Source organism: Amphiura filiformis, chromosome 16 (genome assembly GCF_039555335.1).
Source record: "Amphiura filiformis chromosome 16, Afil_fr2py, whole genome shotgun sequence".
NCBI classification, from domain to species: Eukaryota; Metazoa; Echinodermata; class Ophiuroidea; order Amphilepidida; family Amphiuridae; genus Amphiura; species Amphiura filiformis.
This window is the reverse complement of record NC_092643.1, coordinates 27,667,025-27,691,541: the sequence shown is the minus strand read 5'-3', so window position 1 is coordinate 27,691,541 and position 24,517 is coordinate 27,667,025. Positions and strand designations below refer to the sequence as shown.

Sequence of the window (24,517 nt, the reverse complement as noted above, 5' to 3'; positions counted from 1 at the left end):
CTCGCTGATGAAAGATGGAGTACCATCTGAAAATTCCGAGGTAGGAACTAATTCCTTGTGTTTGGATCAAAAGTTTAAATCAAAATCAAAAGTAAATACTTGTTTGTGACAATCCCTATTCTTGATTCATTTTAAAATATCTGATTAAAAAAAATATCGTCTTGCAGTAATCAAAAATTTAAAAAAAAGCCACCGATTTCATCACTGAATCCAGCCCATATAAACTTGGTTTTCATATTTAGCGCATTGCGGTAGTACATTCTTTCCACATAATCACGATTGAAAGAAACAGATATTTTATTTTAAAATAAATTCAATTTGGGCTTGATAGACCATTATTTGATGGAATTCTGAAGTCTGAATAAAATTAAAATATTGTCACTTGTGTCACGATTCTTTAATGATAGTACAATCAGTATACGGTACTGAAAAGTGAGCCGTTCATGTTTTATGGATTACCGCACATGATGCGTAAATTGCTGCTCAAGAAATTGAAGGGACCCGACACTGTGGTTCCAGGGTTTATGCACAAACACAGCGACTCGCTTCGTCCTGCTTGCGTGTGTTTCAGCAGATTTGATCAACCGTTATCTTATATTTGGAACATTTACAGGAATAAATTTTGCTGATGAAGTAGCAATAAGTTGGAAATATCAGAATGTGAATATAAAATCGGTCAGTCTGCAAGTACAGTACAGTCGCGGATACTGAACACTCGGCGCCCGCCTCGGCGACCGAGTCTCGGTCAGTCACGCACTGAGTTCATCCCGTATGTATCTCGTGAGTTCGCCTATCATACATGACCCGTTGTAAAGCTAAGAAATAATTAAAAAGTCCTGTACATGTACCTTATTCCATTCCTTCATTTTCTCATTGTGATAAGTTCATCTCAACTTGGTGTGACGATCTGAACTGGTAGCACTAGCAGTTATTTTTGCAATCTATTTTCATTCCGGTTCTTCGCGAATCTTTGCTCTTCGTGCTTTGACTGTAATATTCCCTATGCATATCAGTGATATCGTGGATGGCTTGGCCTATCCCAAATCACCCCGGCCAGCACTTTTCCCATTTTTAAATCCACACACTTTATTCAGGAACTTCATTCTTGATTTGATCATGATGTTTCCTTCATGTTATTCTTATTTTATTGAAGATATTTTTCATGTAAAGTAAGTTGACAATAACTGAATTAGTGCATTGGCCCGATGCATGCCACAGTAATGCATGGACATTGTGTTTACAATCAAACCCGAAGTAACTGTGTGTCCCCGGCTGGCCACCAACGAAAAGCGCCCAATTTGAACGATTTCGCTTTTGTAATTTAGGGGGTGCCAATATCCAATCTTTGCATGGAGATTATGTCTAGCCTGGTACGTTAGGCAAATAAAAAATATTCTTTTCTGCTTCCTGACATCATAAGCTTTCCATTGATATATAACTTTATTTTCAATGAGGTTCACCTTTAATCAACCCCTCATTAAGGCAGCTGTGTACTCTAGACATTGTTTCTTTCACAAAGAGTTTTTTGATATGTTTGTACTTTGTTATGTTTTTTATAAATACAAGGAATGAAAATCCAGATTTGTAAACTCTAACTGCAATATTTTAAGGATTTTATTTCACTATTTCACTCGTGTTTGAAATTGAAAAGGAAAGAAAATCTTTGTTGTACCAGCAGGGTACACAGGCGCAACAACGCATCGCGTTATGATCGCGCAATTTGTTAACGCACAAACACGCTTACGCCAGACGTCGACGCTTATCTGCATGCGCGACGATCTTATGGAAACACCACGGAAGCACAAAAACCTAGTGGTCAAATGGCTCCGTTTTAGCTGATAAAATGTGGGTTTTTTCAAGTTCTTTTCCCGATTTAAATATCAAGTTATGAATGGATTTCGCTCAAACTTTTCAAGGGGCCGTGGATTTACCCGATGTTTATGTAATGTAAGGTAGAAAAATAAAACTGCCGCATTCTCCTGCGTAGATTCGAAAGTGCAAAATGTGACCACTTTAAACTTCAACGGCCATTATTTCAATGTTCATTTTCTCGGTAAAATGACGATTTAGGTATACGATAACTCAATAAATACAGCATCTATAGGTAAGCAAATATGATTATCGTAAAAAGCATGATCGACTCTGCAACGGTTTTCTCATTTTTTTTATAATTTGGTCTATTTCCGATTTCAGGCATCATTTTGTGCAAATAGGCGTTTGTGAATTTTAAAAAGTTCAATTTGATGCCTTATATAGTCAATATCTCAAAAAATAAGGCCAATATCAAAAAATAAAAAATAAACGTTTTTTGGAATGGAGCCTCAAGATTGAGCTAAAAACAAAATAAAATATTTTGGAAAGAGTGTTTTTGTTATGATGTAGGCCTACCTAACAAATATTGCCAAAAACTCTCTTTTTGTGATTTTCTTCATAATTGTTGTTTTTACCCCAAATCTGTATTTATATTAAGATTTATTGATGTCTTGCCTTCATAAAAATGTATACTTTTATATGTCTTATGTAAATAATTACAAAGTTATTGCACTTCTACTACATGCATGTCTGAGAGTACACAGCCTCCTTAAAACCACCATGAATCACAAATTTATACACAATTTCAGGCCAATATCATCTTCAGCTGAAGAGTGAATTTTAATGTTGCCAGAAATCATGTGTATTTACAATTTTAGGCAAGCCACTGAAAGGAGTGTTTCGTGATCCTGGCATCCTCTTTTTATGACATCTTTAATAGATATCCTCGAAAAGCCTATTCCCAGAATTTCATTTGAGTCCGATTTTGTGTTTGCGAGTTACATACATACATACATTTGAGGCATTTACATAGCGCTCCATACATAAAGAGCGCAACGCATATGACAAAAATGACAAAATAACATGGCAAAAGATGAAACCAGATTAATTAAATATAAAGAACATAAAAATTATGACCACTGTGGAACAAACTATTCATAAGCAGCAAATAAGTAAGTTTTTAGACCCTTTTTGAAACAAGACAATGTATTTGATTCCCTGATGGTAGTGGGCAGATTGTTCCAAATATGTGGTGCTGAATGAACAAAAGACCTGTTTGTAGCAGTTTTCAGCAATTTGACACTGTTGATCTCAGAAAGACGTGTTGTATCAGAGGCAGATCGGATGCCAGCTATGGCCGGACAATACAGAGAGAGCAGATCAGCCATATAAGAGGGGGCTGATCCATTAAGGCATTTGAAAATAATCATCATGATCTTAAAATGATCATCCGAAGCCAATGTAATTCTTGTAAACAAGGCGTAGCATGGTCCTGTTTTGTTCTGCGGCAAATGAGTTTGGATGCCCAGTTCTGGATTCTTTGCAACCTTTGAATGTCAGATGTATTACTACCTAGAAGGAGCCCACTTCCATAGTCAATGCGAGACAGTATAAGACTCCTAACAACAAGGTGGCATGTGTCAACATCCGAGAAGCGTCCAACACAGGATATATTACGAAGCTGGTAATTCAAACTTGAACAAAGTGAGCTGATGGAGGAGTTATGCATGATTATGTGTATTACACTCACAGAGAGATACAGAGCGTGTACAACCAGTCAAAGTCCCCATGCATTGTATGATGTGAGTTCTCACATATTCATGAGGGCCAATTGTTCGATCGTGCTGTATCTAACAATTATGCCAGCGTTGTGTGCCTTCGCGTATATGTGATAAAGCATTGCATGCTTTCACGATTACGCGATAGACCGTGAAAATACGCGGTAATTGCGTAGCAGTCTCGTCTGGCACATTTCATGGAACAATCAGCCCTCATTATCGGGTGATGCTGAGACTTTCACTGATTGCACACGGTCTGTATCTCTCTCGTCTGTGATTACACTGCTCCATAGGTCACTAATTCAAATTTGGCAATATTTTTGCTAAACAAGTTAAATCTGCAAGTAATATTTTCTACATCAACATTATGTAGCCAGAGGTTTCCAATGGTATAAAAATTTCAACTTTTTTGGAGAAAAGTAGGGGGATGAGGCTGTGGATCACGAAATGCCCTTTTAACTCATCAAGAATACATGGTTCTATGCTTAAAACCCCAAATGATACCATCTAAACCCATAAAATGCCCACATCATACTAGCAGTCACAGCAATCAAAACACAAATTGCTTGTGATCACAAGCTGGTAGCAATTTGGTATACTGCTGATAGCAATTGATGAGCAAAAGTGATGCAGCATGATGCATGAAAAGGGGTCAAATTTGCCATCACGGATGATGAATTCGAAAACTTTGGAGCCTTTTTCATCACAGTCTTGCATCACGATTGCCTAATGATTGCTATATAAAGCAACATATACTTTATTGTGCAAGACTACTAGGATTCAGTCTTTATTAGTAACTGTGATTTGCAAATTTTGCTGAGTTCACCTGGTAGCAATTTGAAACTGTGCATGTACTTCTGATCAATAAAAGGGAGAATTGCCTTTTCCGATCATGCCTATGTATGTGCAATACATCTCATCACACATGCTATGCTCATAGCTCATTGTGACTGCTTCATATGATATATACAGCCATTAAAACTGCCAAGTTTAATCCACTCGTCAACAGTCAGCCATATCATTTTCCACCCTAATGTGTCGGTGATATCAACGCATTGAGGCAGCTGTTTCGCACGTACATCTATGCGATGGCTTTAAGTGAGCGTGTGTGTACGCCAGCGCTTTGATCGAACACTACCGATTTGAACCTGCGCCCAATGAAATGCGCACAGACGTCACTGCCACATCAGGGTGGTAAACGGTATACCTCATACTGGTAACATCACATTTCTTCCAGAATTACAAAAATACAGTAGTGATTTGTGAACACAACACTTGAAATACTTTCTTGATGGCGTCATCCCACAGCAGAAAACCATGCCTTCACATGATGCAACTGTGCAATTGTGCTAAATCATACATGAGATATACTTTGTTATAGTTTGTTCAGCATATAATTGGCCAAAAAGTGTGACTCATAACATTGTGTATTGATATAGAATTAGCGCATACAGTTTGGCCCAGCACTTACGTTAGTTGTGTACTGTGTACTGTGTAATGTGCGACTAGCATGCTTATGTGAATTTTCCGAGCATAATTTGGAACTTTATTGATGCACGCAGTAACAAATACCAAATATTTTTTACCAATTATAAGCCGGACAAACTATAAATACGATGCACATTGTTCATAGAACATCAACAAGTCAATTACACAATCATATTGCATCTGTTATGTGCTGATTTATACAGACTGAAGAAGGGGAGCAAAGAAAATTTGACTGAAGTGGGATTCCAACCAGCGACCTCTGGCTTGCGAGACCAGTGCTCTACCATCTGAGCTATCCAGCCCTATGATCCCAATTACCATTATCTTTGCTCGAGTGCTGGTCAGAGTCATGTAACCCTGCTGTCGTGTGGTGGGGATCACGGCCACATTTATTTTATTATGATACAACATGTGGAGCGACACATGAACAAACAGTAGACGGGAGCAGTGAAGATACAGATTTTTAGAGACATTGGAATATGGCATTATGGGAAGTCATGAGTCTCTGCTGTGAGGTTATTGCAATGAGGTCAAACCAAAGAGTACCAACTCCACCATATTTGTGTGTCACTCAAGGAGGGCAAATAGTGCACCTTCGGATAATTTCACTTATGCGCCCTGCAAACTTTGATTGCAAGTGCACTGTTCATTGCGTTCTGTGTGTAATGCATTGTACCAAAAGTTCCCGCTAAATGCAGAATGCGCAAACCTTTGTAATGCTGAAACAGAAAGACTCGGTTCGATTTTTATTCTTTGATATTTGGGCTCTTTCTGACAAACACAGCAGGTATACTTTTTGCCCTCTATAAGTGACAATCCAAAATGGCGGATTTACCACAGCATTACACACAGGGCAATTTTGAGTTGGTACTCTTTGGGTATAATCTCTTTCAGTTATTCCTATTTTAACCTAAATATAATATTACCTATGGTATCTATACACTCAAATTCCATTGGTGTTGAAGGCCTGATTTCACCTCCAAATTACCACATTTTCCCAACGCCTCGAGCACTGCTTCCCTAGTGGCCGCCTTTCCTTTATGCTGACGCCAGAGTTGTAACACCGCCAATGCTTTGAGTTCTATGTCTGATGTATTTGCACTACGTTCTGCTTTTTCAACAGCTGCTCGTTTTAGGCCTAGCGCAAGGAATAGTTTCTGTAGTTGGTCCGTTGTCATTGGTGCAATGACATCCTGGAAGTCTTGATCGGTAATCTTGCATACATCTGTGGTGAATTTACAAACAAAAAAACAAAATCTTAAAAATGATATATGGTAAGCACTTATTATTGAAAAATTAGAAAATTTGGTTCTTATGTGCGGATAAATTTTTGCAGGAATTTTCCACAATTGGGTCAACTGGGGATGGTGCTACATTTCTGATTGGGTATGGAAGGTTTGATTGGTAATATATTTCTTGACCTATGTACATGTGGTGTCTTTGGGGGTGCTTGCATGTAGGCATTCATGTGTGATGATTGCTACATTTTGATTGGGTTTGGAAGGTTTGATTTGTAATCTATTTCTTACCTTCATATGGCCTATGTAGTGTCTTTGTGGGTGCTTGCATGTAGGTATTCATGTGTGATGATTGCTACATCTCTGATTGGGTTTAGAAGATTTGATTTGTAATCTATTTCTTACCTTCATTATGGCCTATGTAGTGTCTTTGGGGGTGCTTGCATGTAGGCATTCATGTGTGATGATTGCTACATTTTGATTGGGTTTGGAAGGTTTGATTTGTAATCTATTTCTTACCTTCATTATGGCCTATGTAGTGTCTTTGGGGGTGCTTGCATGTAGGCATTCATGTGTGATGCTTGCTTCATATCTGATTGGGTTTGAAGGTTTGATTTGTAATCTATTTCTTACCTTCATATGGACTATGTAGTGTCTTTAATTTTTGGGGGTGCTTGCATGTAGGCATTCATGTGTGATGATTGCTACATCTCTGATTGGGTTTGAAGGTTTCATTTGTAATTAATTTCTTACCTTCATATGGCCTATGTGGTGTCTTTGGGGGTGCTTGCATGTAGGCATTCATGTGTGATGATTGCTACATCTTTGATTGGGTTTGAAGGTTTGATTTGTAATCTATTTCTTACCTTCATATGGCCTATGTAGTGTCTTTGGGGGTGCTTGCATGTAGGCATTCATGTGTGATGATTGCTACATCTCTGATTGGGTTTAGAAGATTTGATTTGTAATCTATTTCTTACCTTCATTATGGCCTATGTAGTGTCTTTGGGGGTGCTTGCATGTAGGCATTCATGTGTGATGCTTGCTTCATATCTGATTGGGTTTGAAGGTTTGATTTGTAATCTATTCCTTACCTTCATATGGCCTGTGTGGTGTCTTCGGGGGTGCTTGCATGTAGGCATTCATGTGTGATGATTGCTACATTTTGATTGGGTTTGGAAGGTTTGATTTGTAATCTATTTCTTACCTTCATATGGCCTGTGTGGTGTCTTTAGGGATGCTTGCATGTAGGCATTCATGTGTGATGATTGCTACATTTTGATTGGGTTTGGAAGGTTTGATTTGTAATCTATTTCTTACCTTCATATGGCCTATGTGGTGTCTTTGGAGGTGCTTGCATGTAGGCATTCATGTGTGATGATTGCTAAATCTCTGATTGGGTTTGGAAGGTTTGATTTGTAATCTATATCTTACCTTCATATGGCCTATGTGGTGTCTTCGGTGGTGCTTGCATGTAGGCATTCATGTGTGATGATTGCTACATCTCTGATTGGGTTTGAAGGTTTGATTTGTAATCTATATCTTACCTTCATATGGCCTATGTGGTGTCTTCGGTGGTGCTTGCATGTAGGCATTCATGTGTGATGATTGCTACATCTCTGATTGGGTATGGAAGGTTTAATTTGTAATCTATTTCTTACCTTCATATGGCCTGTGTGGTGTCTTCGGGGGTGCTTGCATGTAGGCATTCATGTGTGATGATTGCTACATCTCTGATTGGGTATGGAAGGTTTAATTTGTAATCTATATCTTACCTTCATATGGCCTGTGTGGTGTCTTCGGGGGTGCTTGCATGTAGGCATTCATGTGTGATGATTGCTACATCTCTGATTGGGTATGGAAGGTTTAATTTGTAATCTATTTCTTACCTTCATATGGCCTGTGTGGTGTCTTTGGGGGTGCTTGCATGTAGGCATTCATGTGTGATGATTGCTACATCTCTGATTGGGTATGGAAGGTTTAATTTGTAATCTATTTCTTACCTTCATATGGCCTGTGTAGTGTCTTTGGGGGTGCTTGCATGTAGGCATTCATGTGTGATGATTGCTACATCTCTGATTGGGTTTGAAGGTTTCATTTGTAATTAATTTCTTACCTTCATATGGCCTATGTGGTGTCTTCGGGGGTGCTTGCATGTAGGCATTCATGTGTGATGATTGTAGTCTCAGGAAAGTGATTCTCCATTCTATGAGAGTACAAAACAGATAAACAAGGTAAATATAAAATAAGGTAAAGGTAAATATACAAGGCAAGATAGACAGTCAGGCATTTTTTTTCTTTCTTTTTAACATGTATACCCATTTTTTTGTGGGAGACTGTATTGCTTTTTACTTCATGGGCAGAGACAATATTTTACCCTTCCCAGAATCCTTTGTAACATGTGTTACAGGGTGCATCACCTCAATGGCCTCATTACAGCAAATGACATTCCAATTATATTACTTAATTGTTTTCATGTTGAGAATAGACTGGCTAAACATGGGTCGATAGTCAAGAAATAAACATATTTTGCAAGATCTGGATAAACATGACAAGTGGTCCTTGATTATTTACTTTGTTATATATAAATTAATCCATCGCTTTCCAAAAGTGATGAATCACAATCACTCAGCGATCGAGTATAAATTCAGCTTAATCATTGACCTTCTTTTAAAACATTTTGTGCCTGTGTGAAAAGGGTCCCCTTTGCAAAACAGGTTAAACAGCCTATAAGAGTGTATGTTAGTCACCCACTCACATACATTTTGGTTTTCAGAGGTGTAAGTCTTGCGGAAATTCCCGGAATTCTGGAAATGTGGCCAAAAAAAATAATCCGAAATGTAAAAAAAAAAAAAAATTTGAGGGGGTGATACCCTGCAGCCTATTCCCCGGACAAGCCCCCTTGCACTTCTGGAAATTTGGTGAGGTGCTCGCCTTTGGCTCGCATGTTTTCAGGGAGTGGATTGTTACCTCACTTACACCTCTGGGTTTTGAATGCATGCAGCCATTGTGTAAATATATGTGCAACAAACTAAACGCATGTGGAAATCATATGTGGTTATATGCATATATACAGATTGGAGAGTACTCTGAAGTAAGATGCTATAATAACTTCCCATTCATGCAGTGACCGCTGTTCCGGGCCGGTGTTCATGGTCCAACTTTATGGTTCATAAGCCGCCTTTGCTTTTTATATAATGTGAATATTTGGGATGAAATATCCAGGAAAACAGATTTTAATACAGGGTTATCATTCACATTGTACCCTATGACCTATGACCTAATTGTACCCTTTTTAGCAAAGGAAACTGAAATCTGGACCCTAATGCGGTCTACATTTTTGAGCGAATACCTTTCCCACCAATTTCTGCTAGAAAATGACAACACATGGGTTAGAGTGCATAGCTGTCCACCCCAGGCAAATCTGATGATCCAGTATGAGGCTGAGCTGCATCAACTTACCATGTATAGTCGTCTTCTCAATGTCCTTGACCATGTTATATAAATCACGATCTGCATTCTTCAGGATGCCCATGAATATGCCATAAGCTTCGTCACTTTTACGCTTCAGAATCTCCAGCAATCTATCCACCATAGCTTCTGTGCGGACCTGACTCCTGATATCAGCTACGTCCCCGTCATCCAAGGCATCCCGTGACTTGAGGATGGGAAGTATGGGCTCTGGATGAAGGAAGTTGCACATGGTCTCAGTGACTGAGTTCAGAACCTTCCTGTTAATATCTCGCTTCTGTATCTTGGTTATGTGGAGGTCTGAAAGTATAAGAAGATGAAAATATTTGTCATTAAAATGTTATGGATGTTAGATGCACAGCAGAGGCTAAAAACAATACTTTCATCTCATTTATAACTCAATAAAAGTGAATCCAAAATTGTGCCCACGGAATTACTGTGACTAGTTTACATCAATTAGTCTAGTTGTCAGTGTGTGCATACGATTGGGCCAAAAGAACTAATTGCTTGATTGGCGTAACATGAAAAAAATTAGGGTAGGTACAATGTAGGTCTTGATTTTTTAAATTAATTCTGGGGGGGTAAAAGACTACTAAATCTGACCTGTTTTCAAGACAGTGATAGAGAGGATATCATGAGATGGTTCAAATGTATTATTTTCTTTATTTTTAACCAACTAATTTCATTTTTAGAGCATTTGAATTTACATGACTTTACAAGCTCAAATTTATCTGACTTTTGACTTTTTTTTCTTCTCATCTCTCAAAATTAATAAAAAGTAATTGGGGTCGGCAGTATATTTAGGGTAGGTCGGGTAACGCCCATCATCGGTACTTTTTTCCTTGGTTGCTGCAGTACATGTGTGTAATATCATCTCATATCCAGGGGTGTGATTCAAAGCTTGTGAAATATGCTGAAAGTAGTAGAAAATCCTGAAAAACAGTGTGAAATTGGGCTAAAATACCCCAAAACGGGCTGAAAATCAATAAAATTGTGTAAATTTTGGCCACAAAAAATCCCGAAATCAGGAAAAATCCTTAAGAATCACAGCCCTTCATATTTTAAACTTGGTCAGGCAAGAACCAATGAAATTGCATATACTGAACAACAACAACAAGTGATAAATTGCATATACTGAACAACAACAACAACAACAACAACCACAATGATATACCTGCAACTATATTCCAAGGATCCTCTTCTGCTGTCTGAGGTGGAGCAGAAGCAGGGACAGATCTTCTAGCATCAGCTGATGTTGCAGCTCCTTGCATTGATGAGACACTGGCAAGTGGATCTTCTGTTGCTTGTATGGGACCAAAGGAACTGGTCGGCCAGTTTTCAGGAGTAGGGGTCTCACTGGTGTCCATTGGGGTAGACCTGTCTTCACGCTTAATGTTACGAGCACCTGGAACTTTAAGTCAAAAAAAATTAGAAGTATTATAATTATTTTATACATCTAAATAAATTTCTTACATTAAGTGTGATATACTGTAAAGATTCGCCTAATGACAAGTATTACAAATAGAGAGCTGTCTCCTCTGAAAATCCCAACAAGTATTAAGTATTACAAATAGAGAGCTCCCTCCTCTGAAAATGCCAACAAGTATTAAGTATTACAAATAGAGAGCTCCCTCATTTGAAAATCGCAACAAGTATTAAGGGTCCATGCCCTTTACGGGGATTTTACGGGAGGGCACTTTTAGTTTGTACCTAATTAATTCAGTTATGTCAAAAAGCCCATATGTGCCATTGGGCAAATCTTATTTGTATACATGTGCCTCATGTATTACCTTCAATGAAAAGATGTGATGTATCAAACCTATGCAGGCTTTGAAGTTTGTGTTGAGCAAGGTTATGAGTGCACAAACCAGCCTCATTCTACTGGGGCCACCCCGCTATGGCTGGGGGGGCAAATGGTATTAGGATGCAGGGATAATGCCACTTCAGTAAATACTGTTTAATTTGCTTTGTAAATATCTACTATATATTTGTAAAGATAAGCTCTTTCACAATTACAGATCAAAGGGCATTGTGGGTAATGCTTGTAGATAAACATTGAGAACTTGCCACAGTATTTCACTGAGGGTGAACTTCGCAATTTGTAAGAAACACTTCCTAAGTGTGTTTTTCATATTTTCGGGTCTTGATGAATCCTGAACACTTGCATAAGACAAGGAGAGTATTGAGCTAGCTAGAAACTGTTAGTGTGTAAACAGGAAAGTAAAATATCTTGTTGTAGATTATTCATCCAGTAGTTCAAAACATTATTTTGTAAATTAAATCAAATACTGGAACTAAAATTTGCAACTCACTTTGCTACGTTGCGTCCGAAAGCATCGGACTTCGTCAGGCATCTGATTGAAGATGTTGTGATGACATCAGATGTTGTGACTGAAACTGAACATTTCTTCAACCCTGAGGAAGCAGTTATTTTAGATAAGGAGAAGTGGTTTGAGCGAGGAGTCAGAGAATCCATATGGGAGAGAGTGGAGGAGCCCGCCATTAACAGAAAAGGGGGACTCCGCTTCCAGTTGTCACGCCGCATGGGACCCGGCGTTACTGAGACATTCCTCGTCGCCTGACATCACAACATCTGACGTCATCATAACATCTTCAATCAGATGCCTGATGCTTTCGGACGCAAGGTAGCAAAGTGAGTTGCAAATTTTAGTTCCAGTATTTGATTTAATTTACAAAATAAAGGAAAGTAAAATCATAGGGGAATCCCTTTCAGGCATGGTTCATCACACGCATCATCCATGGAGGAGATTGTGTTATTGATCTCTCAAAAAGACCTGGATGTTGATTCTGTGCAGCGCAGTTCCGAAATTTCCGAAACTGTGAAAGGGCTTATTAACACCACATTTGAGTGGGGCAGCCCTAGTAGAGTGAGGCCAGTTTGAGCACTCATACCTCACCTAAAAGCTCTCCTGCAGTTTTAGCTCAAGAGAGTGATGCATAACTCACCTGCAATGGCTAAAATTCAAATTATTTTTATTTAAACAGCTCCTCTAATACTTATTTAGGTCACCTGTAATTTTCACAATTCAACGCTTAACTATGCTTATTTTTCACTGGTCCCACGTTATTAAAATATGCACATGGGAAACCAATCAAGAGCTACAGTGTGTCCACTTTGAAGTACAAAGTAAGGTGCGCACATTTTGCGTAAGCGTATCGTGCAGCGTTAATTCCTTTTGACATGACGGTGTGCTGAAACTGTGTAATTTACTGCGTACTTTACTTTGTACTTCAAAGTGGACAATCTGTAGGCAAAGGACTCTTATAAAGCTCTAGACACCATACATGGAACCTACCAGGGCCATCTATCTGATCTGTAGGCGCTGCATCTGCTACAATATGTGTCCTGTCCAGTTGAATAACTTCTCCCTCTTCTACTTCAGCTGTTAAGTTATTGAAATGGAAAGAAAACAAAAACAAATCATGAACATTTAAGCAGAATATCACTATCTCAGTCATTATCATGCAGTCATTTCCAATTTTACAATAGGGTGGCTCTATTTTTCTAATTTTTACACACGTTGGTAGAGTATTCAGATATGTAATTTTATGGTTTGCTATCACACCTTGTTCCCAAACATTGTCCTATACTTTAATGCTTAAAGGACAAAAGTGTGCAGAGTCGTGCCCAGAAACTGGCTATGGATGGTGGTGGTGGTGGGGTGAGTGGCTTGGAGTGCACCTTGGTACTGACTACTGAGAGGTTATAAAAATGTCTAATATTGCATACTTTTTCAAATACCCCCAAGCCATCCATCTGAGTACTCCACTTGTGTGAAAGTTACAGGTATTGAGCAACTTAATTGCATTCATATGGCCATAGGTTACACTATCAGATTCCTATTGCGGCTGCCTGTACAGGTACACCTTGGCTAGTACTGTGTAGTACCATTGTAGTACAAGTGCAGTACCACTACTACTGGTGGGTTCCGTGCAGCAGTATTGATATTGTGTATTTACTCTTGTACCAGTCAGGTACCTTAGCGACAGTGTAAACATGCAGGTGGCCGATGAAAAAGTAAATGAAAACAATACAGAATTGCTAAATGAAAATATAACTTAAAATAAGGATACACACCAAATCGTTCAAGACGAGACACAACTTCATCAATTCCCGGCCTCTTCCTCCTGTCTTGTTGCCAGCATTCCTCTATCAGAGTCTTCAGCTGCTGTGGACATCCTGCTGGAATCTCTGGACGGTACTGATCATTACTAACTTTAAACATTACATGAGGTGACATCATTCCCTTGAATGGCCTCTCACATGTGCACAACTCCCACAAAACAATTCCTAGTGAGTACACATCTGCCTTCGGTGACAGCTTTCCCTCCATGTACACTTCTGGCGCTAACCAACTCATTGTCCCTTTGTCCGTCTGTGTTGACTGTGTTGCATTGACATCTTTTGCAATGCCAAAATCACACACTTTTAGTGTATCATCTGCAGTGATAAGAAAATTAGGCGACTTGATGTCTCTGTGAACTATCTGCAAGTTCTTCAGGTGCTGAATTCCCCTGGCTGCTTCTATTGCCCACTTTTGAAGTTGTCTTAGAGGCAAACTGCCTTTCTTCTTTAAGTAATCATATAATGATCCCTTTGCTGCAAACTCAGTTACTATAATCACATGTGTAGGACTTACAGAATGTCCGTAGTACTTGATAACGTTTCTATGATTCACGCGACTCAGAATGTTAACTTCTAGATTCAGCTGCTCTTGGATGTCAGTATCACTACGTATTAGTATCTTTTTGGCGGCAACTTCAAGCTCTTCTCCATTGGGTGATCTCCAACTTGCCCGATATACTTCTGCTGAGGCCCCAAATGCTACTCTTTCATGCAATGATAGGTCAGCTTCTCTAATTGTCATAGTCTCCATGTTTTTTATCAAGTTGATCAAGTTTTCTGAGGGAAAATGCATAACACATGTTTATGAGCATGTTTAAAAAGCAGACAAAAAAAACTAGTAGCCTAAAGCACTGACAGCTACCAAAACAGCAGTAAAGCAAATGCCATGATGTAAGCAATCTTACAAGAAGGAAGAACCATGGGGCATGCAAAGAGTCGTAGCTTGGATTTGACAAGTATCCATCATTTTTACCAAAACTGCATGTCCTTATATGATCCTGAAAACATAAACATTTTGTAATATTGAGTGATTTAGCGACACTAAATGGTAGAAACAACAAGATATTGGGTCTGTTTACACTGCCTATTTAGTTCCCAGGGGTCAGAGAAAATAAAAGTTTAAAAATGCAATTGGTCCAAAATTACATGTACAAGCCCCATCAATCCCCAGGATGGCAGGGCGTGGATAGGACTTGAATAGTGCATTTAAAAGTTGATACTAATAAATTGTAGTTCTTATACATTTACAAATTCAACCAAGTCTTACCTCAATGTAGCTTCTCTTCTTGCGATCTTGGTAGGTTCTTATAATAAGGCACTGTGAGAAGAAAAATAAAATATTTAGTCAAAAATCAAATCAAGAGTCAAAAATACTCGGGATTTATTTCATGCACAAAAAATATAGACGAATCCGACCAGCCATTAAGTTGTTATAGACTTGTGATTTAATATTCTATACAAGCACCTGGATCTTAGCTGAATGGGCTAAACGTGTTCCTTTACATAACTGTAATTCTCAAACAGTTAAATACCGTATTCACTCGATAGTTAGCACATGTGCCTACTATCGAGGGCTTTTGAAAACGTGCAAAAACAAACAAAAAATGAACAGCGCCATCCACAAAAGTGACAAAAGTGTAAAGGGTTTTGAACAAATCATCGATACACATAGCTATATACGAACAATTAAACCTACAAAGTTGTGTGTTAATTACATTAGCTCAGTTGGTAAAGCGACGGACTTTGAATCATCTTAAGAAGAGCGAACTGAGCAGGAGTTCGAGGCTCGTTATAAACTTTTCCGTTGTTTAATTTTTATTTTGGGGTTTGAGCTTTTCTTGATAAATTTAATCTTTTTTTGCTTTGTTTTTCATTTTGTTTCTTTATTGTTTCTTATTTGCTTTATTTTGTTTTGTTTTTTCTTTTCTTTTTCTTCTTTCTTTTTTGTTCTATTCATACTGGGGTCATGGGCTTTTTATTCAACAATGTAGTTGGGTATGCTCTCAATGTTAAAATGAGGTGGTCATGGTCCTCTTTGTCATTACACGCTACAGAAATTCCATATTTTTCAAAGGCTCTGATGATGGTTCCCTTCTATCAAATGACTATCATTGAAGACTGAGTTCCGCAGTCTATTTCAAAATACTGACTTTGTTTTACATCAAGAAGGACACAATAACTGCGACTTAAACGTGATATGGACATGCTTTTTAACCGCAAAGAAATCTTTTGCATTTTATAATTTTAACCTTATCCATTATACTTTTATGACTTTGTGCAATACGAAAAATAAAAAACAAAGAGCGTGTTTAGAGTGAGCCAGATTATGCGGTATTTAGCTGGACTGCCACGCAGTCTATATTTGTTTATGTTTTACTAACCATGGCAAATCTAGACTACGCAGTAGTTTAGCTAAATAACGGAAAGATTGTCTCACTATAAACACGCTCATTGTGTAACATGTAAAATCCCGCTCCGATTCAATTGTGCCTGTTACATTGTGTGTTTTATTGAATCAGGGACCTTGTATAGAGGCTCTGCATGAAATTATCGATTGGCTTCAGACAAAGGATTTGAACCGGTGTCCTTCACCGTAGTTATAGCGGAGTGCAGTCCATTCAATCAAATGTTGTCATCAACCTATTTGATCGTAGTGCAGGGTTATGTGTGTGAGACGAACTGTCACGGTAGATTGCAATCATGCTTTTATTGAATGCATTTGAGTAGTCCGCCATATTTACGGGATGATACGTCACATGCAAGGCCTCTGTATGGAGGGACTGTAAACGGCTTCCACCCATTGTACCATGCGAGTTGCTGGTTTACAAATTATCCTCAGTTGAGCAAGCATGAATAATACGTTGATCAATAGACCCTGGTACGACACAGCGCATGGCTTGTCTTGTACATTGCGAAATGAGCCTACTTGTTTGCCTATAATGACAGACTCTAGAAATGCCAACATAAATCTTCAAAGAACATCATCTTAAGAATTATTTCAGTATCGAAATCAGTAGGAATACCAAGCGTACGGTGTACACATTTCAGAAAAAATATAATTTTGTTTGTTCTAGCATTCTGTATCTCCACAAAATTATCACATTTTGTCTTCAAAATCCTACGTAAATGATTTTCCATGCTACACAGAAATTGTGTTCGACAAAGGATAGACATTTTACACAATTTTACATAACTTAAAAAAGATATTGGAATATTTTGATGTTTTAAAAAAAAAAATTTAGTAGGGGTATAGGGCAACATGAGTAAATAATAAAATTCAAACATAGCGCACTTTTCGGCGCAACTCGTGATACAATCGAAGGTCGAAAAAGATAATCTGATAACAATAGCTTGACAATAGCTATCAATAATCTGTTTCAGTCCCTGATTGAATGGCCAAAAATACGCCAACAATGACATAACAGCAAGCCAAAGACTAATTCTGATCACCAAGTGGGTTGGAGAAGTATGGAAGGACATTACAATGAAGGAACCAGACATAGACCTACTGTACATATTTCGAGGAGCATAACAAACACCAATTGGTGTCGTATGACCTTTGACATGCATGCATTCTTTTGTCGAGAGTGACATGGTCTTTCAATTCGTGCCGAGTGTCCTTGTCAGACTTGACTCTGCATCAGTGGTCATGAAAGGATTCAATTAACCTCTGCCCCAGTAATCCCAACCAATTGTCTGAAATTGCTCCTCGGAGATGTATCATACTCCTCAAATGATAGTCATATAACGACCAAAAGATAAATGACTGACTATCATTGAGGACTAAGTTCCGCAGTATAGGTGAAGCTGAGCTGAGTCCTATCAAAATCAAACAGGAAACAATTTCGTGCCTAATTTTAACACCGGGATTTTTTTCAAATGTATATCCAAGAACTATGTTTTTATTCAACATTTTTTATTCAACATTACTGAAAAAATAAAGTTTTTTATTTGACCGAGAATTTTCAAAGCAAAAACGCGTATTTCTGTGCTGAGTTCAACATGTATCGACCGACTTTTAGCACGACTATGCGTAACAATTCGCAAGGGAAATGTTACGTGTAATCCGATTATCACTGTCAGCTGGATCACGCTTTTGAGTTCTGCACCACGATCGATATGATCGCAACACAAAGTCTATGGCATTCAACGCCATTTATTGTTCTATTGTGTCCCAGCAGCTATGTCTGCCATTGAGGTGTAGCATGGGTGTAGGAATGCATGAAATTGGATGTAGGGGTGAAATTTTAAAGTTGATCCAATTATTCGCCAGCGAAGTGTTACGTGTAATCCGATTATCACTTTGTCTATTAGAACGAAATGAGCGTATTTTATTTGCCTTCAAAAAGGTGCGTGATCCAGTTACCAAGGAGTTATGTAACCACTCCACTTTTAATCCAACTGATCTCTAATTATTGTTCCTTTGGTAAAAATAAATAAATAAATAAATAAAAAGCCCACAAAAAAACCTTCAAGAATTGTCAAATTGTCAAATGTAGGCCTATATTCGTAGTTAAAAAAAGACATGTAAAACAAACATGGCAGAGAAAAAAATCTAAATAGTGAAATACTGAATAGATTTGAACTTCATCGAGTCTCGAAGTCCGGCGTTTTCCAAACTGAGCTAATGGGGTTCAGACATACATTTGCAGGTTGAATTGTTTGTATATAGACCTGTATGTTTTGAATAAATAACCCATGACCCCAGTATGAATAGAACAAAAAAGAAAGAAAGGAGAAAAAGAAAAGAAAAGAAAAAACAAAACAAAATAAAGCAAATAAAAAACAATAAAGAAACAAAATGAAAAACAAAGATTAAATTTATCAAGAAAAGCTCAAACCCCAAAATAAAAATAAAGCAACGGAAAAGTTTATAATGAGCCTCGAACTCCTGCTCAGTTCGCTATTCTTAAGATGATTCAAAGTCTGTCGCTTTACCAACTGAGCTAATGTAGTTAACACACAAATTTGTAGGTTTAATTGTTCGTATATAGCTATGTGTATCGATGATTTGCTCAAAACCCTTTACACTTTTTTCACTTTTGTGGATGACGCTGTTCATTTTTTTTTTTTCGCTTTTGCACGTTAAAAGCCCTCGATAGTAGGCACATGTGCTAACTATCGAGTGAATACGGTATATCACAATTTTGATGAACGATTTAAAAATTGTTACGGATAAAATGCAGTAAAATATATCCACAGCAAACAGCAATCGCCGCTAATTATAGTGTATTGAATTTCAAGTTAGTGTATTGGAAACAAAACCTGGGTTTTACCTGACAACAAATCAAATTTTCTTGTAATAGCAACATCATATGGAGTACTGAGTATGCGCAAATTGTAATAATGTGTAGAATAGAAACTCTGTGGTATCTCATATGATATTGATAGTCATATTGTGTAAATGGCAGTGATGAATCGTTCAAGTCCGGACTCGGACTCGAGTCCGAACACAAAAAGACTTGGCTCGGCTCGGACTCAGACACAAAGGGACTCGGACTCGAAGCTGAGATACTTTTTCTGTGTCTAAATTTCATTTCAAAGCTAAATTTGGTCAACAACATTTTTCTTGAAAATCATGTAAAAAAGTAATAAAAAAAACCATCAAAATTATAAACTAAAAAAAAAGGTCTGACCCTAATTTTGGCTAATTTTGGGTCGGACAGTGGAGGGAAAGCAAACAAAATTTTTTTTGCATTGAATGGAAACACCCGGAACAAGAAAGGAGCTCAATAAATAACTCAAATATAGTTAGGAGCAAGTCGAGGAGCTCTGGGGTGATTGCGCTCCTAAAAAATAAGGTCTGATTGGCTAATGAATTAATTGAATCACATTCACATCATCATCACATCAGTACCTCAGCTCATTCACTGATGTCAATCTATGTAGATCAGATGACACTGACGTGACCTAGTTTGTTTTTTATGCGATCAGTGGGCAATTGCAAAAAGTGTTTCCAAAATAGTGTACCAGTATATATTTTGCAGATTTCCTTTATATACAAATTAAGCGTACTGCCATGCCATCATACTTGCTCGAGAAGTCTAGCCAAGAATTTGCTCACTGATAACATTCTAGGCTAGAGACCATTGCATTCAAAATCTAGTCGGAATCGCTGAAGCATGACACCGTGTAAAGCAATGGAAGTTCAGAAGTAAACGTAAACACAGCTGATCACGACAGGCGATTGCATTTTAAAAATGTTGCTAAAATTAGGGGAGATTGGGGTTAGTTGGAGCGGGGTAAGTTGAAACATTGTATTTTTTTCTGACACAAAAAATTAATTTGGTAAAATACTGGCACCTAGTAATAGGTATTAGTAAGGGTCATCCACCAAATTTGCAACAGCACTGATGCCCCACCAGTGTTGGCTTGGGAAAGGAATATCTGTTTTTTGACTTACTGACTAATTTTTATACCCCTCAGAAAAGATGCGTTATCTCCATGTTGTTTGAAGATTCAGGGGATTATTTTTTTAGTATTATAAGCACTAGTATTAAGTCCCAGAATAATGTTCAATAAAAGTTTTATTGTATTTCTTCTTTTGTGTGATGAACTTTGAAATGTAAAAATAGGCATCGGGGTTAGTTGAAACTTTTGAGGTGGGGTTAGTTGACACGTGAAAATCGCATAGAAAAATATGGTTAAAAATTTAACTTTTTAAAAATTTGTAACATGTTTACCATTTCTTCAATATTGCTTTAATATGGTTAAAAAGCAATAATACAAGCAAAAAGTGCACACAGAAAGTACATTTTATAATATTTTAGGCTTCTCATATTTTGGTCCATGGTGACACTCGTCACCTTGTGTCCAAAGTATTGACCCGCACTCCTACATGTTTATTTATTCATTCTTTCACACTGATTGCATGTTAAAGGGTGCCTTCAAGGGCAGTATAACCCTAACAACACAATAATAATTATTTTGACATTTTTACAAGCCGTGTTTCAACTAACCTCACCCTATGTTTCAACTTACCCCAGGGTGGGGTTAGTTGAAACACTTTTTTCAAATTTTCAAATTGGATTATATGAATAATCATAAGCAGGTCCAATAAAGTTTAAGGCTGTATTTGTAGCATGTATATATATGTTTATACTGATATGGTTAGTGTTTCTTGAAAGTAATCGGTTTGCGTTAAAAAAGACGATTTTGTGAAAAAATGTTTCAACTAACCCCAATCTCCCCTACACTTCAGCGAAATTTTAGACTGTCCAAAAAAGGCAAATCTTGCTCAAAAGATACAGTTGACTCATCGAAATACGACTTTAATGATGTTTAATCCAAATTTCAACATTAGGGTAACAGAATAAATAACCTCCGGTGCAAAATAATGCACCGCTTTCCAACGGAAAAACCATAGCAAAGCCCAAAGCACTCTAGCATCGAATGCATAACTATTGTGTACAAATTCGAAGCTAAAGTTCTCGAGTAATGCAATACTATACATGTATAACAGTCCAGCGTGTATTATTTCGAACAAGGGCCAACAATGCACACGACTGACGTCATGCATACGGCATACGCGATGGCGCTATAAATGCTTAAAAAGAACCTTGCAAAAGATTATAGTACATGATGTAGATAGATTCATGGATTTGTTGATCAACATTCAACATGTAAATTTACATGATCATTCATACACTTCAAAAATCTCCAAATTCCAATCAATTATTTAGCAACAGATTCACAGACGGCCGCAGATCTGACTGAGATAGGAATTTACATATACATCCTTGTGTCACAAGGCAGTATGATAATTCAAAACATGAAAGTAATGAATGGCTTTCTAAAAGTCAAAACGGACAGCAATATTAATGAATTTCTAAATGTTCGTAAAAAAGATTATAATACACCAGAAATGTGAGAATTTATGAGTGCTAAGTGCTGTGGCTGGCTGTGCCTATTTTTTTATTTGGGGATTTCCCAGACCGAATTTCGTCATACTTGATGACCTCGTAATAAACCATAAATTAGTAAAATAGACCTTACATTGACTGTTTCATACTACATAGTTTTAACAATTCAAAATTTAATATAAAAATTTAAAACAAGAGTAAATTCCACTTCTTACCATTTCTGTCAAATCCAAAGTTCACGATTCACAGCTCCTGAAATGAACCTGAAATGCCCTTTCGACCCAGTCACGTGACGCGGTCATATGACCAATTCTCACTCTAGAGGGCGCTATGCTGGACGTCGTCTGCCCCAGGCGGCATAGGACACGCAACACGGACGTACGAGGCTGGCGAAGATACAGGGCTGACAGCCCCATTCACAATACACGGTTAGCGATTATAAATGGACAATTAACATACTTGCAGTGGGGTACTTTGCAGAACCCCAACGGTTTTAGAGTAAGATAATTTTGCTTTGACACCACATAACAAATTTAGAATTGTTTGTGAAGATTTCATGATTATGTGTTAATCCAATGGCGACGTCAACAATAGCGATATCGCATCCACCATCATCTGGTCTGCCCTGGTCTGCTGCGTCTGCTATAGCATTATGGTGAACCCTCTCTTCATTATAAATCAATAGTTGATATGTTTGGTTTAACTTAATTTATGTCATTTTTCAAGAAATGATATCTTAGAATTGCTCAAAACAAACGGATTTCGTGTGTAGGAAATTACAGTGATTAATAAAATGTAGGCCTATTGCTCTACAAACTCCAAAATGTCTTTTTTTCGTTAGGCCTATTTCTTTGTTTCCTTCCTTTTTTCCGTCCATCCATCTTTCCATCATTGGGGTATAGCATTGATTGTAGACTATATGGTTGTCCAGCCTACCACAACAATTGCACGAAGCAAAATTGTTAATCTAACACTATTTGACTCTATATTCTGAGATATTAATGTTACTGAAGTGTTGACAAAATATTTAGTAAAAAATATTTTACAATAATATTTGACAACAATGTTGTTATAATTATGTAAGTTTTCATACAAAACGTTTTTGTGACCTTTAGGGCCTATAAAAGAATAGGAACTGTTGTGCACCTTCTTACCTCTAGTAGATGACATCACTGTTAAGGCGAAAGTAAAAAAATGCAATGTGCTTCTTAATATTAATTCATTGATCTTATAGGAAATAAGCCAAGGAATCCAATAATTGCATTTACAAAGGTCTTGCGGTTCTTGAGTTAAAGCCAAAAATATATCAAAACAAACCTTTTGGCGTTTTCTTCCTCCCAAGAAAAATCATGCACATGGGATGGAAATGATACAACTTTTATCTTCAGTAGATAACATCATTTGTAATAGAGGTAACTTAAGCTAGTAGTTGACATCACTGGTAGGCCTACTAGCTCTTATTTTCAGTAGATGACATCACTTGTAACAGAACTATCCTTAGTAGATGACAATGACATTACTGGTACTAGTGCTATTTTCAGTAGGTAACATCACTGGTAGGCCTAGTAATGCCGGCAGTAGATGATTTCACTGGTAGTAATTGCTATCTTCAGTAGATGACATCGATGTAGTAATGCTATCTTCAGTAGATGACATCACTGGTAGTATTAAATGCTAAGTTACTTCTCTCTCACGCAGCGTTACCTACCATCTCCGTAACATCTCTCGCATTCGTCATTATCTAGACTTTGATACGTGTAACAATGTGGTTCGCTCACTCATTCTGTCCAGATTGGATTATGGTAACATCTTACTTTTGGGTTCGAATGTCACTGAAATTGCTCGTCTTCAAAGACTAGAGAATTGGGCAGCCAAGATTATTTTTCTTGCAGCCAAGAAAGACCATGCTTCACCATTGCTCCGCGAATTGCACTGGCTGCCTGTGAGGGAGAGAATCTACTACAAAGCCATGTTGTATGTTTACAAGTGCCTTGCTGGCTTGGGGCCAGATTATTTGGCATCCTCCTTGACATTATACATCCCTGGAAGGCAAGGACTTCGATCTGCCACTGATGCCACTCGTCTGCATGTGCCCAAACTCCACTACCGTTCATTTAAGTCTGCCGCTGATAAGGCTTTTTTTTTCTTATCTCCCAAGTTGTGGAACCAGTTACCTGTTTCAGTCCGCTCCTCCAACTCTTTGCCAGTGTTCAAAAAAGGGCTGAAAACATTTCTGTTTTCAGAAACATAATTGCTTGTTATTGGTTCTTGTGAACTTTTTGCTTATATTCTATCATGTTTTTGTTGTATATTTATCTTGCTATGTTGTTTTGAGCGCTGTGATCATTTGAAATGGCGCTATATAAAAGCCTATTGTATGTATGTATGACATCACTGGCAGTAATGCCATCTTCAGTAGATGACATCAGTGGTAGTAATGCTATCTGCAGTAGATGACACCACTGGTATAGTACTAGTGCTATCTTCAGTACCGGTAGATGATGTCACTGGTAGTAATGCTATCTTCAGTAGATGACATCACTGGTATAGTAATGCTATCTTCAGTAGATGATGTCACTGGTAGTAATGCTTTCTTCAGTAGATGACATCACTGGTAGTAATACTATCTTCAGTAGATGCCATCACTGCTAGTAATGCTATCTTCAGTAGATAACATCACTGCTAGTAATGCTATCTTCAGTAGATGACACTAGGGGAGAG

General features: G+C 37.8%; 1 protein-coding gene and 1 non-coding gene across 2 annotated transcripts; both read right to left on the bottom strand.

Annotated features, from left to right (window-relative positions):
• Positions 1–5,171: 5,171 nt before the first annotated feature.
• On the bottom strand, positions 5,172–22,077 carry LOC140135829 (uncharacterized). The gene is made up of 8 exons (XM_072157459.1): positions 22,012–22,077; positions 15,202–15,252; positions 13,887–14,711; positions 13,105–13,191; positions 10,962–11,198; positions 9,779–10,087; positions 8,433–8,522; positions 5,172–6,303 (listed from the first exon to the last, which is right to left on the bottom strand). Exons 3-8 carry the CDS (start codon positions 14,683–14,685, stop codon positions 6,014–6,016), a joined length of 1,812 nt encoding a protein of 603 aa, XP_072013560.1. The 5' UTR covers positions 14,686–14,711; positions 15,202–15,252; positions 22,012–22,077; the 3' UTR covers positions 5,172–6,013.
• Trnaa-cgc (transfer RNA alanine (anticodon CGC)) lies at positions 5,308–5,380 on the bottom strand. Its single transcript has one exon. It is a non-coding gene; the product is annotated as a tRNA-Ala (tRNA).
• Positions 22,078–24,517: the final 2,440 nt, after the last annotated feature.